This window comes from Euphorbia lathyris, chromosome 3 (assembly GCF_963576675.1).
Source record: "Euphorbia lathyris chromosome 3, ddEupLath1.1, whole genome shotgun sequence".
Taxonomy (NCBI): Eukaryota; Viridiplantae; Streptophyta; class Magnoliopsida; order Malpighiales; family Euphorbiaceae; genus Euphorbia; species Euphorbia lathyris.
In genome coordinates, this window is record NC_088912.1 from 89,000,213 (window position 1) to 89,015,694 (window position 15,482).

The 15,482-nt window shown below is 34.0% G+C and overlaps 1 protein-coding gene across 1 annotated transcript; it reads right to left on the reverse strand.

The window, feature by feature from the left end:
- Positions 1-3,046: 3,046 nt before the first annotated feature.
- Positions 3,047-5,457, reverse strand: LOC136224204 (GDSL lipase-like). Its single transcript, XM_066012472.1, has 5 exons — positions 5,201-5,457; positions 4,879-5,003; positions 3,923-4,147; positions 3,504-3,759; positions 3,047-3,422 (listed from the first exon to the last, which is right to left on the reverse strand). Exons 1-5 carry the CDS (start codon positions 5,448-5,450, stop codon positions 3,115-3,117), a joined length of 1,164 nt encoding a protein of 387 aa, XP_065868544.1. The 5' UTR covers positions 5,451-5,457; the 3' UTR covers positions 3,047-3,114.
- Between the last annotated feature and the right edge of the window lie 10,025 nt (positions 5,458-15,482).

A 15,482-nucleotide genomic window follows, 5' to 3' on the forward strand; every position in this document is an offset into this window, starting at 1 on the left:
AGGGGCAATTAAATTTAAGTGTTTTGATTTAATTGTACTATATGTTTGTTCAATGTTGAGTATAAGTATAAATGAAAACAGAATCTAAAAGTAAGACAGGACGAAGTCAGCATGAGAACACAACATAAGCTGAGTGGAGTGCAACTCAGCATAACAGAAGAAAAGCCATCTTCACAACAAATATTTAAAAATGAAGCTGACCAAAGAAATTCAGTGAAACGCAACTCAGCATCAAAGAAGAGAAGTCCTTCTCTAAACTAAAGCTTGCAGACGAAGCTGACCACGGAAGCTGAGTAAGAGTGACTCAGGAACAAAGAACAAAAGCAACGTCAATAAAGTCAAGCTGAGTGTTCGTCAGGACAGCACGAATGATCCGTTTGCTAGAAGACAAGATCCGACAACTATCTGCACCAATAATAGAAACCTTAGAATTACACACAGAGTCAATTTCGAGATGCATGGGTCAATTGTCCGTTAGCTAAAAGACGAACTGGCACTAGAAGACACACCTGCGGGAAGAAGACAAGCCTGACGCCTGCGGAATTCAGACGACAGGATTGGCCTGTAAATCTGAAGCTGACCAGAACAATGTCGCAATAAAAAGTCGTTTGAATCCAACGGATAATTCCGGATTCAAATGATTGTGTCTTCAGATTTCAACTATAAAAGAACAAGTTCATTCTTGGATCCTTTGCCGATTTTGCCAAGAAAAATACAAGAAAAAAAGAGAAAAGATACAAAGCACATTCAAACAAGAAAGAGATCTTACACCAAACTTCCATTTCTGTGTAAAAGCTAGATTGATCTTGTAATCATTTAAAGTGTTCTTCATCTAGAAAGAACAAGTTTGTATCAATTGTAAAATTGAGAGAGTTGTGCTGAGTACTCAGTTTTAAGTACTCAGTGGTAGAGAAATCTAGGTGTTCGGTTATAGCACTTAGTAGGAGTTGAGTAGACGAATAGAGGAAGGTACTCTTGCATATTCAACTGCCTTGTAAATGGTTTGTGCTCTACCTTTAAAGAGCTCAGTATTGGATTGAAAAAGCCCGGAGGGACTCTGGGGACTGGACGTAGGCGGAGAGGCCGAACCAGGATAGGTCGTGCTGAGTAATTTCTAACTCTCTCTCAATATATATTTGTAAGTGTTGCTTGATTAAACTGCTCAGTATATAAATCGTAAAAGCTGACACTGAGTAATCTGGTGCTGAGTTGGAAGCTGACCTCAAATGTTAATTCCCAACTCACGAGTAAAACAGTTCTAGTCAGCATTTGACTAAAGCTGTCTTACACTTCTCGGCCGTGCTGACCTGAACTAAGTTAAAGTAATTAAAGAATTATCTTAAGTCAGCATAATTAAGCGAAAAAGTTATATTAGTTCCTAACCCTCCCCCCCCCCTTAGAACTAATCACACGGGACCAACAAGACGCCCTAACAACGTTATCGTTAGAAACGGCGATAGTGATAGTGATGGTGATTTATTCGATGATTTTGAGATGCGTAGGATTGCTAGGAATATGGGAATTTGAATTGATGATAATGTTGTGAATGATAGGCATAGATATGATATGAATGTGAATGATGTTGTTGGTCCCGCACATGTGCGTGCCGGGAATGTGGATATTTTGCATAATGATGATGTAGGTGGTCACGGAAGAGGAAATTTTGGTTTGAATGACCCGTATGGGGGTCGAGGTAATGAAAGAGGCGGGTTTAGAGATGAGCCGAATGGGAGAATGGGGTATGGAGGAAATTTTGAGAGGGATGATGCCATCAAATTAAAAGTGGACCTACCGTCATTTGGAGGAGAACTCGACATAGAAGGGTTTCTCGATTAGTTACTGGAAGTAGAGAGATTCTTTGATTATGCGGGTATACCGGAGGATCGGAAAGTCCGTTTAGTTGCCTATCGATTGAAGGGAGGAGCTTCAGTTTGGAGGGATAATGTGAAGGAGGGGAGAAGAAGAGGATGAAGGGAGCCGATTAGATCTTGGCTTAGAATGAAGTCGATGTTGAGGGAGGGGTTTCTACCACCCGACTACGAACAATACATCTATAGTTCGTATCAGAATTGCTCTCAAGGGTTGAGGAGTGTGCACGAGTACACCTCGGAGTTCTTGCGGCTTTCGGCAAGGGCTAACTTGTCGGAAACCGAAAGCCAAAAGACTTTAAGTTATCTTGGAGGGCTAAGATACAACATTCAAGACCGGATTGGAACACAAATGGTGATTCGGGTCCAAGACGCTCGGAATCTTGCCTTGAAGGACGAGTCTCAATTGAGTTTGAGGGGACGTGATGGATATAGAAGAGCCGGAGTGGAGAATGTATATGGGGGAAGAGGAGCTTCCAAGGGAGTTGATAAGTTGGAGATTCCATGGAAAGTGTATACTTATTACTTTAGCTTAATACATCATGCGTTTCTGTAACTTGTCCCAAAATGTCTACTTATCTTTGTACTTCAAAAATATTTTATTAACCTCTATACTGGTTTAAATTGAGAAGTTAACCTCCTAAACTCCACGTGACAGAGTAAGGAGTGATTTTGAAAAGATTAAATGTATACACATTAAGCTGGTTTAGAGGTTAATAGCTCACTTTAACAAATTTCAGGAAGCAAACATGTACATTTCAAAAAGTCAATTAATCACTTTAAGCAATTATAGGGATCAATAACATTTTAAAAGTACACATAGTCCGATGACGTTTTGGGACAAGTTCAGGAGCTCATGATGTATTAAGCCTGTTACTTTCATCCACCCATCAGGGGAAGAGATAATTTTTCTATTCATCCCTCACCCTATTAAATGGGGCAGCAAGAATTTCGAGATCAATTGACAAAAAACACAAATCATTATATATATTAAACAGAGCCTCAAGTCCTTTAACATAGAGATCTTAAATTTAAGTTTTGGTGTCCACATAAATCTTTAGTTAGGAGATCTTACTTTATGCAGAAATTCTATTAACAAATAAGGTTTAAGTATTTGAACTCTCAACCACTAAATCTAAAAGGTTCCAATATTATATATCAATGAACACAGTTGAACCAAAAACTTAATAAGGTAATTATGATCCAACATTAGATTTTATTATAAATTATGACTTATAAATTAATCTCACATTTCAGCTAGTGTAAATCCATTGATAGAATCTTCCTCATGCTTAGTTACACTCTTCAGATGATAATCTGAAGAAAAATTGGACATGTTTACTTCAAGCTCAAAAAGTTGTTTAAAATTATAAGGCGTTGTAAATGTGGAATCCCCATCCCACATTAGATTGGATAACAGCATGTTGAGAGCTTGGGTAGGATGTGCATTATCAAAATATACATATTCACTTGTATTACTGCATAACTCATAAGGTTCTATTCCACAATGCGCACTTCCTGCACCACAACAAGGAGTAGCTGCAAATTGAAACCCTGCAAAACGAGAAATTTTATTATACGTCTGGCGCGCCACATCATCCGAATATGAGAATAGAGAACGATGAATAGACATACCATATTGGGTAGGGTGTTTAATAATGTCATAGAGCGAAGAGTAGTAATCAAAAATAGAATATTTGAATCCAGGTAAATCAGTCTCTAACTCCTTAGCTGCTTTGAGTAGAAGCTTATTATGTAGTCTAGATAACTCCATTAGTTCTTCCAGACACTCCTCATCACTCAGACCATAGGTTACCCTTATGAAGGGCAAGCAACCCATTGGTCCTACATTTTGGAAGGCAAATTTTCGTCCTCCCATTTCATATATTTCCTGATAAATTATTATAAGCGAAGGAAAATTAACATATATATGTACATGATTAACAGGGATATAATTAAGCAAAAATAGGCCTAATGTAAATAATTGGAGAAAGGCAACTACATTCTCAAGAGATAAGGTTCAAATTTTAGGAATTGAATCATAAAAAGATTACCTTAATTACTTGTGTTAAATTCCCAATGACCAGTTGAACAAATTCTTGACCCTCAGATAGGGTAGTGTTAGGGTTGTTGGTAACATAGTAATTATAGTCATTACCACCAATGCTAGATAAATATATTGATTTCATCAATATATTTTGGGCCTCTTCTTCCCCTACTTCTTTCTTCAATTGGGAGACCACTTCTTCAAAGAAACTCATTTGAAGCATTAAACTTATCTGCACACACAAATTATGCTAGCTCACTTAATCAAAACAAACAAACAAAGTCCCTTTTTACTGTAAAAGCATTAAAAAAAAAAATCAATTCAATCCATAGATTACAAGGAACACTCCAAACACTTGCACTACATTAAACAGAACTTTTAACGACAGATATTTTGTAATGTAGCAACTTTTTTAACTGCCACTAGAGTTGCGGTTTTTGAAAATGTCACAAAACTGTCTATACAACAAGCGTTGCTACCTCTAGGGGTCAGAGTAAATTTCCGTGGGACGCTAAATTGTAGCGGTTTTGTACGGTTTTGTGGAATTTCAAGCAACAATATTTGTAGGGAAAAGTAAAAAAAAAAATGTATATGTAGTATGCTTAATTTGCAAACAGAGTCCTATTTAGTTATAATGACAACAAAGAAATTTTTATCTTAAAAAATATTATTTTTACATATTGATAAAACACCTCCATTATAAACATAATTTCCTAAATCGAAACCATAAATCATATATTGTGGATGTTATATGTTCTTTACTAATTTGACAGTGCTTATTAACTAAATTGATAGTTAATTAATTTTACATGGGTGAAATTCGATTTTGGAGTCTATATTTTATCAATATGTAAATGTAATTTAAAACAAATAAAAATGCTGATTTACTGACTTCATCTTCAATGAGAATTAAAACTCAAAACTATGAAAGGTATTATTAGAAGGTGATATATATATATATACCGTAGCTCCTGCATTACTTTGAGGAAGAACACCAGCACCACCAGCAGCAAAATTGGCACCATGAGTGAAGTTCTGAGTTCCAGGTTCCAAATATGGTTTCCACAAAGGTATATTTACTTTCATGGCTACACCCAACAAGGAAAAATTATACACTTGTAAATTCTAAGTAGCCGGACCGGCCAAATGTTACTTTGTTGACACATTTTCTAGTACTTTATTGTCTCCAAAACGACTTTAGCAACCGTTGGTGCATTTGATCCTAATTGTTTTTACTATGAGACTAAAACATAAGTTTAAAATAGCAAAGAAATTAATGCATTACCAATAAAGTCAGGATTGATGAGACCATCGCAAAATCTGCCAGTGGAAAAGTTGAAGAATGTCTCTCCATAAGGCCAATAATTAGCCTTTTCATCTATACTTATGTTTAGATTGTTTAAATTGCCTGGATCATACAATGAATCTCCGAACACAAATATACCAACATGCTTACTGTTAGATAATTCACAGTTTACAAGTATTATGACAGCCCAAACACAGACTAATAAAAAGCTATTTGTAAGGGTTGACATGGTAGATTCCTTCATTTGGGTTTTTCCTGAATCAAATTATACTATTTTTCATTTATAGACATGCCAAGAATTAAATCATCTGGGTCCCTGTAGTGGTCCAGAGAAAGACACAGATAAAACATGCAATATATCTAAAAGGTTTTAGCCCTTGTTTATACATTTTATAAAGCACTCTTTAATTAAAGTATGTTATGAGTTTTAGTAGCCTTGGGTCCATCTCCCATCATGTGGATTTATGGCCACCATTGAACCACATATACCAATTTTGATGATGGCCATATATCCTACTCACCAGCTTCAGCAACCATATTAATGCACTTTATGCTTACTGTTTAGTAGGGACATTACATAAAATGACATATGCAGAGCTTGCATTCCACTGTTAATCAACCCTGGTTGTGCTACAATTACAAGAAAAATACATTTTACCTGCCGAAATCATCTAAGGATAAAATTATGCTGGTCAGTGACGGAATAGCGCAGAATTGAATTTCCCAGTAAAATATAATCTCACCAGTGGATCCACTGGTAAAATTTTATGTTGGTGATTTACTGACCGATAATTTATCATACATACTTTTTTTTCTATTTTCTATACAGCCCTTAGGGTTGTATAATTATAGGGTAGTTTATTTATATTTATTATTGTATTATTTATATCTATCTATATTATATATAATTACAGAAGCAGAGAGAATATGCAAGAAGAGTTTAAGATGTTTTTTGGCTTAGTTGGCATCGTAGGGGCAAAAAGAATAAATGAGTTAATGAGTTCTAATTATCTCTATATAATTAGTACTATATTAATACATTATTTATTTTCAATTAATAGTCCATCAATTAAGTAATAAAATAAAGGTTACAAGAAGAAGATGAAAAAACACAAAGAGAAGGAAATCCAAAAGTCACAAATAAATCTATATATAAAGCATGACGGATAGCATTCTATCATTATATTCGTTGGCCATCGAAAATCAAAGTCATCATCGACCTTTATTTTTTTATTATGTATTAGGGGGTGTTTGGTTCAAACTTCGGAATCGGAATGGGAATGTGACGGAATCAGAATCGGAATGACTATTTATTTATTTTGTTTGGTTACATCCGGTATAGGAATCTGATTCCCTTTAAAACTGTTTGGTTATTTTAAGATCGGAATGGAAATGAATATATTTTTTTAAAATAATTTATTAAATCATACTAATTATTATCGAAAAAAATGTATGAGAAGATGAGATAGTGAGATGTTATGTATTATTATATTAATTCGGGTCCCTTCTACCTTTTTTTGCTTTTTCCTAATTTAAGAAAAAAAATTGTCCATTTACAATTTCTCTCCCTCCCTATCTTGGCTGCTTCTGCCATGCTTCTGCAATTACTTTTTCTGTTTTTAATATTGAAAGGAGGCGTAGAAGTGCAGCAATTTGAAATTGTGGAAGCCATGGTGCAAATCTGAATTTTAGGTTACTGTAGAGAAAGCAATGACGAGGAAGAAGGTCATATCAATGATAATGGAAAGTTGAGTGGTGAGGCAAAAAATACGGATGAATGAGAGAGAGGGTGTGAAAGTGGGGGAGATAATAAAATAGAGATAAATAATTAATTTACTATGGAATCAGATTTGATTCCGTGGGGTATAGAGTGGAATGAGCGATTCCTATATAATAGGGAATCAGATTCCCATTCACTATTATATTTTGTGTAAACAAACATTCAGAAAAGGAATTAAGCATTCCCATTCCCTTTCCCTACCCTATTTTTATCTAACCAAACACTCCCTTAGTCTTGTTCTTAATCATATAATTTTTTATATATATAATTTTGTTCTGATTTCATTAAGAGATTCAGATTTATTTAGGAGCGATTTCCATTGATAAACTGTATTAATAGCATTTTCTTCAAGAATTGTCAAAATTTAGACTTTGATATCTCCAATTAAAGAAATCTGATGGAAATAAAAGAGGCATGCACAACTGAAATCGGGAAAAACAAAAGAGTAAAAAATTACAGGATTCCCAAGGTAATATTCTATCATTATATTTATTGGCTATCAAAAATCAAAGTCATCATCGACCTTTATTTTTTTATTATGTATTAGTTTTGTTCTTAATCATATAATTCTTTTTTATAGTTTTGTTCCGATTTCATTAAGAGAATCAGATTTAGTTAGGAGCGATTTCCATTGATAAACTGTATTAATAGCATTTTCTTCAAGAAATGTCAGAATTTAGACTTTGATATCTCCAATTGATGAAATCTGGTGGAAATAAAAGAGACATTGACAACTGAAATCGGGAAAAGCAAAAGAGTAAAAAATTACAGGATTCCCAAGGTAATATTCTATCATTATATTTATTGGCTATCGAAAATCAAAGTCATCATCGACCTTTATTTTTTATTATATATTAGTTTTGTTCTTAATCATATACTTTTTTTTTATAATTTTGTTCTGATTTCATTAAGAGATTCGGATTTATTTAGGAGCGATTTCCATTGATAAACTGTATTAATAGCATTTACTTCAAGAATTGTCAGAATTTAGACTTTGATAGCTTCAATTGAAGAAATCTGATGGAAATAAAAAAGGTATATAATTACAGAAGCAGAGAGAATTTGCAAGAAGAGTTTTATATGTTTTTTTGGCTTAGTTGGCATCGTAGGAGCAAAGAGAATAAATGAGTTCTAATTATCTCTATATAATTAGTACTATATTAATACATTGTTAATTTTCAATTAATAAACCATCAATTAAGTAATAAAATAAAGTAAGAGTTACAATAAGAAGAAAATGAAAAAACACAAAGAGAAGAAAATCCAAAAGCCACAAATAAATCTATATATAAAGCATGACAGATAGCATTCTATCATTATATTCGTTGGCCACCAAAAATCAAAGTCATCATCGGCCTTTATTTTATTTTTTATTATGTATTAGTTTTGTTCTTAATCATATAATTTTGTTCTGATTTCATTAAGAGATTCAGATTTATTTAGGAGCGATTTCCATTGATAAACTGTATTAATAGCATTTTCTTCAAGAATTGTCAGAATTTCGACTTTGATATCTCTAATTGAAGAAATCTGATGGAAATAAAAGAGGCATGCACAACTGAAATCAGAAAAAGCAAAAGAGTAAAAAATTACAGGAAACCGTTATATTTTCTAAGGTAATATTCTATCATTATATTCATTGGCTGCCGAAAATCAAAGTCATCATCGACCTTTATTTTTTTATTATGTATTAGTTTTGTTCTTAATTATATAATTTTTTTTATAGTTTTGTTCTGATTTCATTAAGAGATTCAGATTTATTTAGGAGCGATTTCCATTGATAAACTGTATTAATAGCATTTTCTTCAAGAATTGTCAGAATTTAGACTTTGATAACTCCAATTGAAGAAATCTGATGGAAATAAAAGAGGCATGAACAACTGAAATCGAGAAAAGCAAAAGAGTAAAAAATTACAGAAAATCGTTATATTTCCCAAGGTAATATTCTATCATTATATTCATTGGCTACCAAAAATCAAAGTCATCATCGACCTTTATTTTTTTATTATGTATTAGTTTTGTTCTTAATCATATAATTTTTTTTATAATTTTGTTCTGATTTCATTAAGATATTAAAATTTATGTAAAGATCCATTCAAATTCCATTCATTTAACTTTAATAAATAGCATTAAAACCAATATAACTGAAAAAAATTATATTTATATTTAATAGATATAATAAATTAACTTACAAAATATCCCAACGAATACAAATTATATAACGATAAAAAATATGTAATGATCCATTCAAATTCCATTTATTTAACTTTAATAAATAGCATTAAAATTAATATAGCTAAAAAAATTTATAACACATTTAATTTTTCTTTGTAATAATTAACACAATATTTAAACCTCCAAACTATTATATAAACTAAATAAAATTTAAAAAGAAAGACGAACTTATTTCAAATTCATGGATTTATCAAAGGATTTAGAAAGCACGTGAAAAAAATTTGAGGAGAGCTATAATTTGATTGAAAAAATATCGCTACAAAGTGTAGTAAATATTTTAAAATTGCAAGATTATATAAAAAAATATTATACAAGAAAGGAAATGAAGGACCCTTGCAAACATGTCAACATGGCCAATTGATTATAACTTCAACAACTTCCAAAAACTATTATCAAGCCATTATAAACGGTTGTTAGTTAATTTATTTACAATTTTTAAATTTAAATTATTTTAAATCAAAATATTAATATCACTATATATATAAAATGATTCAAAATTTTATAAAAATTAAAATGTTAAATTTATGTACAAAACATTTATCACCCGCGCAACGCGCGGGCACAATACTAGTTTATTATTAAATTGAAGTTTTAAATACAACAAAATCTATTAATGTAAATATTAGAAGTATACAATTGTATTAAATTTATTCAAAAGTTCAATGTAATAATATATACAAACATTAAAAATACATATAAATATACTACCCTATTAAATGCTTATATACCGCCCTAAGAGCTGTATATATCATAACCCTTTTTTAAATACTGTTTTTTATTTCCTTTTTGCATTCTTACATGCCACTTACTTGTCTCCTTATTTTTTTTTTTTTTAGAAAACTTGTCTCCTTATTCAATTAACAGCAAATTCTTTTTTTTTTTTTTTATCATTGAAGGTATTATTCACAAATAAATCTAAATATAAAGACAAGTTATCAAATTAACTCTTATAGCATATACACTATAGTTGCGTTGATTGTGCCCGAAGAAAGAAAACTATGATCTCCTATTACGGGTGACACAACTCCTACAGTGAAGTTGATCGGGAGGAGAAGTAATGATCGACGAACTAAGAATATGATGAGGAAATCTCTACCGCCAAGGCTACAAAGGGAGCAGAGAACGTGGATGGGGCAAAATCAGTGTGGCATGCCGAGCCACATGCCACACGGTGTGCCACCAATGGAGCTGAGAAGAGGAATGACCAGGAACCACATGGCACGACGAGTCATACTGTGCAAGGCGTGCCACCCTACAGCTCGTTGTGCGAATGAAGGGGTGAAGAATTTCGAGAATCCAGCACTAGACTTGCACGTCATGCGAGTCATATGACACGGCGTGCATATCCTTTTGAGTTGCCTTCTCCGCCAAGTTGATGCAAGAGGAGACAAGAACTGCGATCCATAAATTACTGTTCTGCCACTCTGATTATTACTAATTGATCATTCTTTTCATGGATATTTATGGTTTTGCCCCAAGAATAATTTATGGATGTTATCAAACAGGAATAAATATTTCTCCGTCCCTAGTGGAAGGTCCAAAATTTTTAAAGGGGGAAGGGGGGAAATATCTGGAAGAAAAAAACACGAATAATGATAAGAGAGGAGATGAGCCATTTTTTTAGAAATGAGTTTTTGCAAATTTTGGAAACCATATTTAAGATTTAATATTTTTTAAAAAGATCTGGGATATGTCAGAGATTAATATAAGATATATGATTGAGTCTTAACTATTAGTTTGAGCTTTTAGTTCAATTGGTTCTATGACATTGGTATCAGGTCCTCTATGACTAAATGGTTGAGGGTTCGAGCCTTGGCAACCCGAAAAAAATTCTTGAAATTTAGGAGTGACGAGTTTATGATAAGATAATTAAAATATTATTTATAATAAGCTTGTAGATACGAAGTCCTCTCAATCTAGTCTGAAAACTTATTGCCCCTCTAAAAATTTATAGTCTCTCAGCAGTCCTGTGAATTTTATATTAAAGTGACACGATTAACCATCTAAATCTATGTGACAGAATAAGAAAGGATTTGGTATATATTAAAAACTATATCATTGTAACCAAGTTGAGAGGACAATAAATCTTTATAAGCAAATTAAAAATGACAATATATTACTTTAAATAAATTTAGGTGGGGAATATATAATTTTAAACAAGTTTGGGTGCCAATTGGTAATGGGGATTCCATGAGGAATACTCACCTCCTATTACCTCTAAACTAATACTTAATATATTAATTTTGTTAAATACAATAATTAAAAAAATATAATAATAAAAATGAAAAAAACATTTTTTTAATATATTCAATATTTTTCATATCATATTATATAAAATCTAAAGATGAAATTATGTGTTCCTAAAATTAAATTTTTTTGTGGTAAAATTTCTATTTTAGATTTATATAAAATATATTTGTATTCCAATTTGAAGGGGGTAATATGATAAAATTATAAATTAATTAGTAAATGTTATATATATATATATATATATATATATATATATATATATATATTAGGGTAATTAATTTATTAGTCCCTATATTTTGACAAAACACACTTTTTAGTCCCTGTATTTTTAAAAACACACGGTAAAGTCCCTAACGTTTTTCTCGGTGAACTGTTTAGTCCCTAACGTTTTTCTCGGTGAACTGTTTAGTCCTTGCCGTTAGACTCTCATGAAGATTCCGTTAGTCAATTTGGATTTGCGTTCTTCTTTTCTTTTATTTCCATTTCCTTTAAACTTTAATGCATCTGAAATCAACTTTGAGTGTTCTTCTTCTTGATTTTCTTCTTAATTGTTCAAATTCGTAAGCATTGAGTCTGTTCTTTTTCTTGTTCTCCATACAAATAGCTTCTTCTAAATTGGATTTCCTTTTCTGAAGTTTGAAGGTAAATAGTAAAGGATAATTTAGTCATTTCCGAAGTCATAAACGGTAAAAAGCTAACAAATAGACGGAAGGACTAAACAGTTCACTGAGAAAAAGGTTAGGGACCTTACCACGTATTTTTGAAAATATAGGAGCTAAACAGTGTGTTTTGTCAAAATATAGGGACTAATAAATTAATCACCCTATATATTATAATATTGATCTTATATAATAATGTTTATATCAATAGGTACTTTATGGTAATCCGAATGAGTTGGGGATCTCAATTGAAAGTGTATATATAGTTATTACTTTGGCTTAATGTCGTGGCCATTAAGAGTGTAAGAGGCCTTCGTTTCGGTGTGAATTGCAGGAGCTCCCAGCCGCTGGTATCAGAGCCATAAGGTAGATGTATGATTGATTAAATTAAGGAGTACAGAGGAAAGATCATTCAATCATGGAATTACCTTCAACTTCTAATTCTAATCCCATCCAACTTTCTTCTTCTCTTTCTATCCCATCATCCTTTCGACAAACCAAAACCTCAAAAATTGAAAATCTTGTGGAATACTCTTATGTTCCAGAAGATGCTCAAATCCACTCAACCAACTTACCCTTGATCAATCCCTACAACATTTATAGGCGTGATTCTTCTATCACACGCAGTATCCGGTCTTCGATCTCCACCAGACGACCGTATGCTAAAGAATATGTCCAAACTTCCAAAATGGACCAATGTTCTCTGAAGGCTACCAGTGCATAACAATATGTAACCTTGGAGATTCCTACTTCTTTCATATCCAAATGGAGGCAAGAAGGATACTCCCATTTCCACCTTGGGGCAGTACGTATTATTTTGACTCTTCATGGTAGGAAGGGTCTTCCAGTCACAGCACGAGTAAGCCTGTTGGATACTAGATTTCTTAAGTTTGAACATGCTGTCATCGGCACAGTTTTAAAAACACTCAATGCCGGTAGTATTGTTCTAACATTTTTTCCAAACTTCAACCTTTCATTACACGACCCAAACCTTCCTTCCACCTTTAAGATTCAAGTACAGCTAATTGGTGCTGAACAAATCTCAACAGCTGTTGCAGCAACAATTCACCACCAACTCATTTATCGGCTCCAGAATCATGCACTTGACATGCCAACCCAGAGTACTTCATCTGAAGCCTTGTTTTTAATTGCGGAGGAAGATGATAATCCAACAATTGTACAAATCCCTCGGCAGATCTCCAGGGAAGAGCTTACTCAGTTGATGCCTCTTGAATGGCTCACTGCATATGAGAAATTGCACCAGATTTCTCAGCCCGTCCAAACCACTTCTTCATCCTTTCAAAACAGGGAAGATGGACTGGTAAAAACAGTTTTTCAGCCCCCAAGGCACTCCTTTCACCAAGCCATGATGATCTCTCCGGCCTCTTTTCCGAGAGAAAAGAAAATTCCCATCCATAGTTTTGGGCCTGATGGTCGACACACCTATGTTTCACACATAGATGGTCATTTCATCTGGGATGTTCCCGGTAGTGGGATGTGTGATCCATCGTGCACATGTGTAGGAGATCTTGATTCTGATGATGATTCTTGCGATAATTACTCGCACAAGAAAACAACAAAGCCATCCAAAAAAGGAGCATGTCGCTCGTCCTCAACCAGAGCTCCGATAAAGCCTGATGATGATGATGCGCCCTGGATCGGTATCCATCCCAGAAAAGATATCACTCCAGACCCTCAATTTAAGGTCACCCCAGCTTATCTAAAGCCTCTTGCAATCTACAAAAGGGAGCTTGAATTTCTTGCAAAATTAAAAAGACGGTGTCATCCTTCTCCACCTGTTAATTCTCCAGAACTACCACCTCTTGTACAACCATGCATGATGAACACCAGTTTTACCCCAGAAGATTTCCCACCTTTGACAAAACAAACCAACACCCAGTCTAAAACAGTATCCTTTCCTTACATACCTTCCCATACTGTTACCCACACTGGCCATCTTGAAGAACCTAAACCCTTTGAGTCTGTGCTAAACTGGCAGACTGACAATGCCATAGCCCAGAATAATTATCTTCAAAAGATTGATCACAAGCTTGAGCATATGGTTTCCTCCCAGAAACACATGTCCCAAAAGGTTGATTCTTTGACAGAGTTTGCACTCAAAACGCAGAAAGATCTGACACAGCAGATCCAAAAGGTTGACAACAATCTTCGAACTTTGATCTCTCAGCGAAGATTTGGTCAAGAATTCAACCAGAAAGAAGCTGAGATTAGGAGGTTAAAAGATAGTTAGCTCAAGTAGAAGCAGACTTGGCAAAGGTTCAATCTCAACCTTCAACTTCTCCTCCAGAATTTGTGGATCCCTTTTCCAAATCCCCTCATCATTTTTCACCTTTTCCACCTCCAGCACAAACATATACTCCTTTTCAGATGATCCATGAACAACTTCAAGCTCCACCCACAAAATTTTTATCTTCTTCCGGCTCATTTGAAGAAGATTCTCCGAAGCCAAAACATCACAGGCCCTCAAAAGACAAACAACCTATGTTTTCCAATATGGCTTCCATGATTAACCATCTCACCACTGTCCCGGAGTATTCTACAGACTCCTCAGAAGGAACATCTGAAGATCTTCCTTCAGAACCTGATGCTGATATTACTGATATTACTCAGATACTCATGGCTGATGAACAACATTCTTCTGCACCAACCCCTGGTGTGACAGAACCCACAGTTGAAGAACCAGCTGATGAAGATTTTATGTTCTATGAAGAACCTAAAACTACCAAGCCAACATCTGGTCCTTGGTTCACATTTGATCATCTCCCTCCTCATCGATGGCGAGACCATCTCCATGAAATGGCAGCATGGATAGATTTGCAAATGACTAAACAAGATGTCACCATGAAGGAGGTGCTAACTGAATTTGTCTCCCGGTTTACAGGCACGCTTCGGGAATGGTACCAAAGTCTTGGACCATACAAGATGGCCGCCTTTCTCAATCTTCCAACTGCTAGTCATGCTCTAGGAGAGATCCATCAACAGTTCATCGGCGATCCTAAAAAATATCACAACCAGATGAAACAAGAATTCTTTGATATGAAATGCTGCTCTTTGAAGAAAAAAGATCTAGACTTTCATTATCAAAGAATGGTGAAGAGGTACTACATGCTAAATGGGTATAATGATCCGAATCTTCGGTACACTTACATTGCCTCTCTACCAACCGAACTCCAACCAGAGTTACAACGTCTCATCACAGCTACAGGCAGAAATTTCACCGACATCAGCATTGGGGAAATTCACCAATTCACTCTTCTTGCTCTAGAAAAATTGTGTGAGCAACAACGCCTCTTCAGCAATATCATATCCCAAAGAA

Coding starts and splice junctions, on each gene's coding strand:
- LOC136224204 (XM_066012472.1), bottom strand. CDS start 5,450: ATGTCAACCCTTACAAATAGCTTTTTATTAGTCTGTGTTTGGGCTGTC. Junction 5,004..5,200: donor CATCAATCCTGACTTTATTG/GTAATGCATTAA, acceptor TGTTGGGTGTAG/CCATGAAAGTAAATATACCT. Junction 3,423..3,503: donor TAAACACCCTACCCAATATG/GTATGTCTATTC, acceptor CTCGTTTTGCAG/GGTTTCAATTTGCAGCTACT.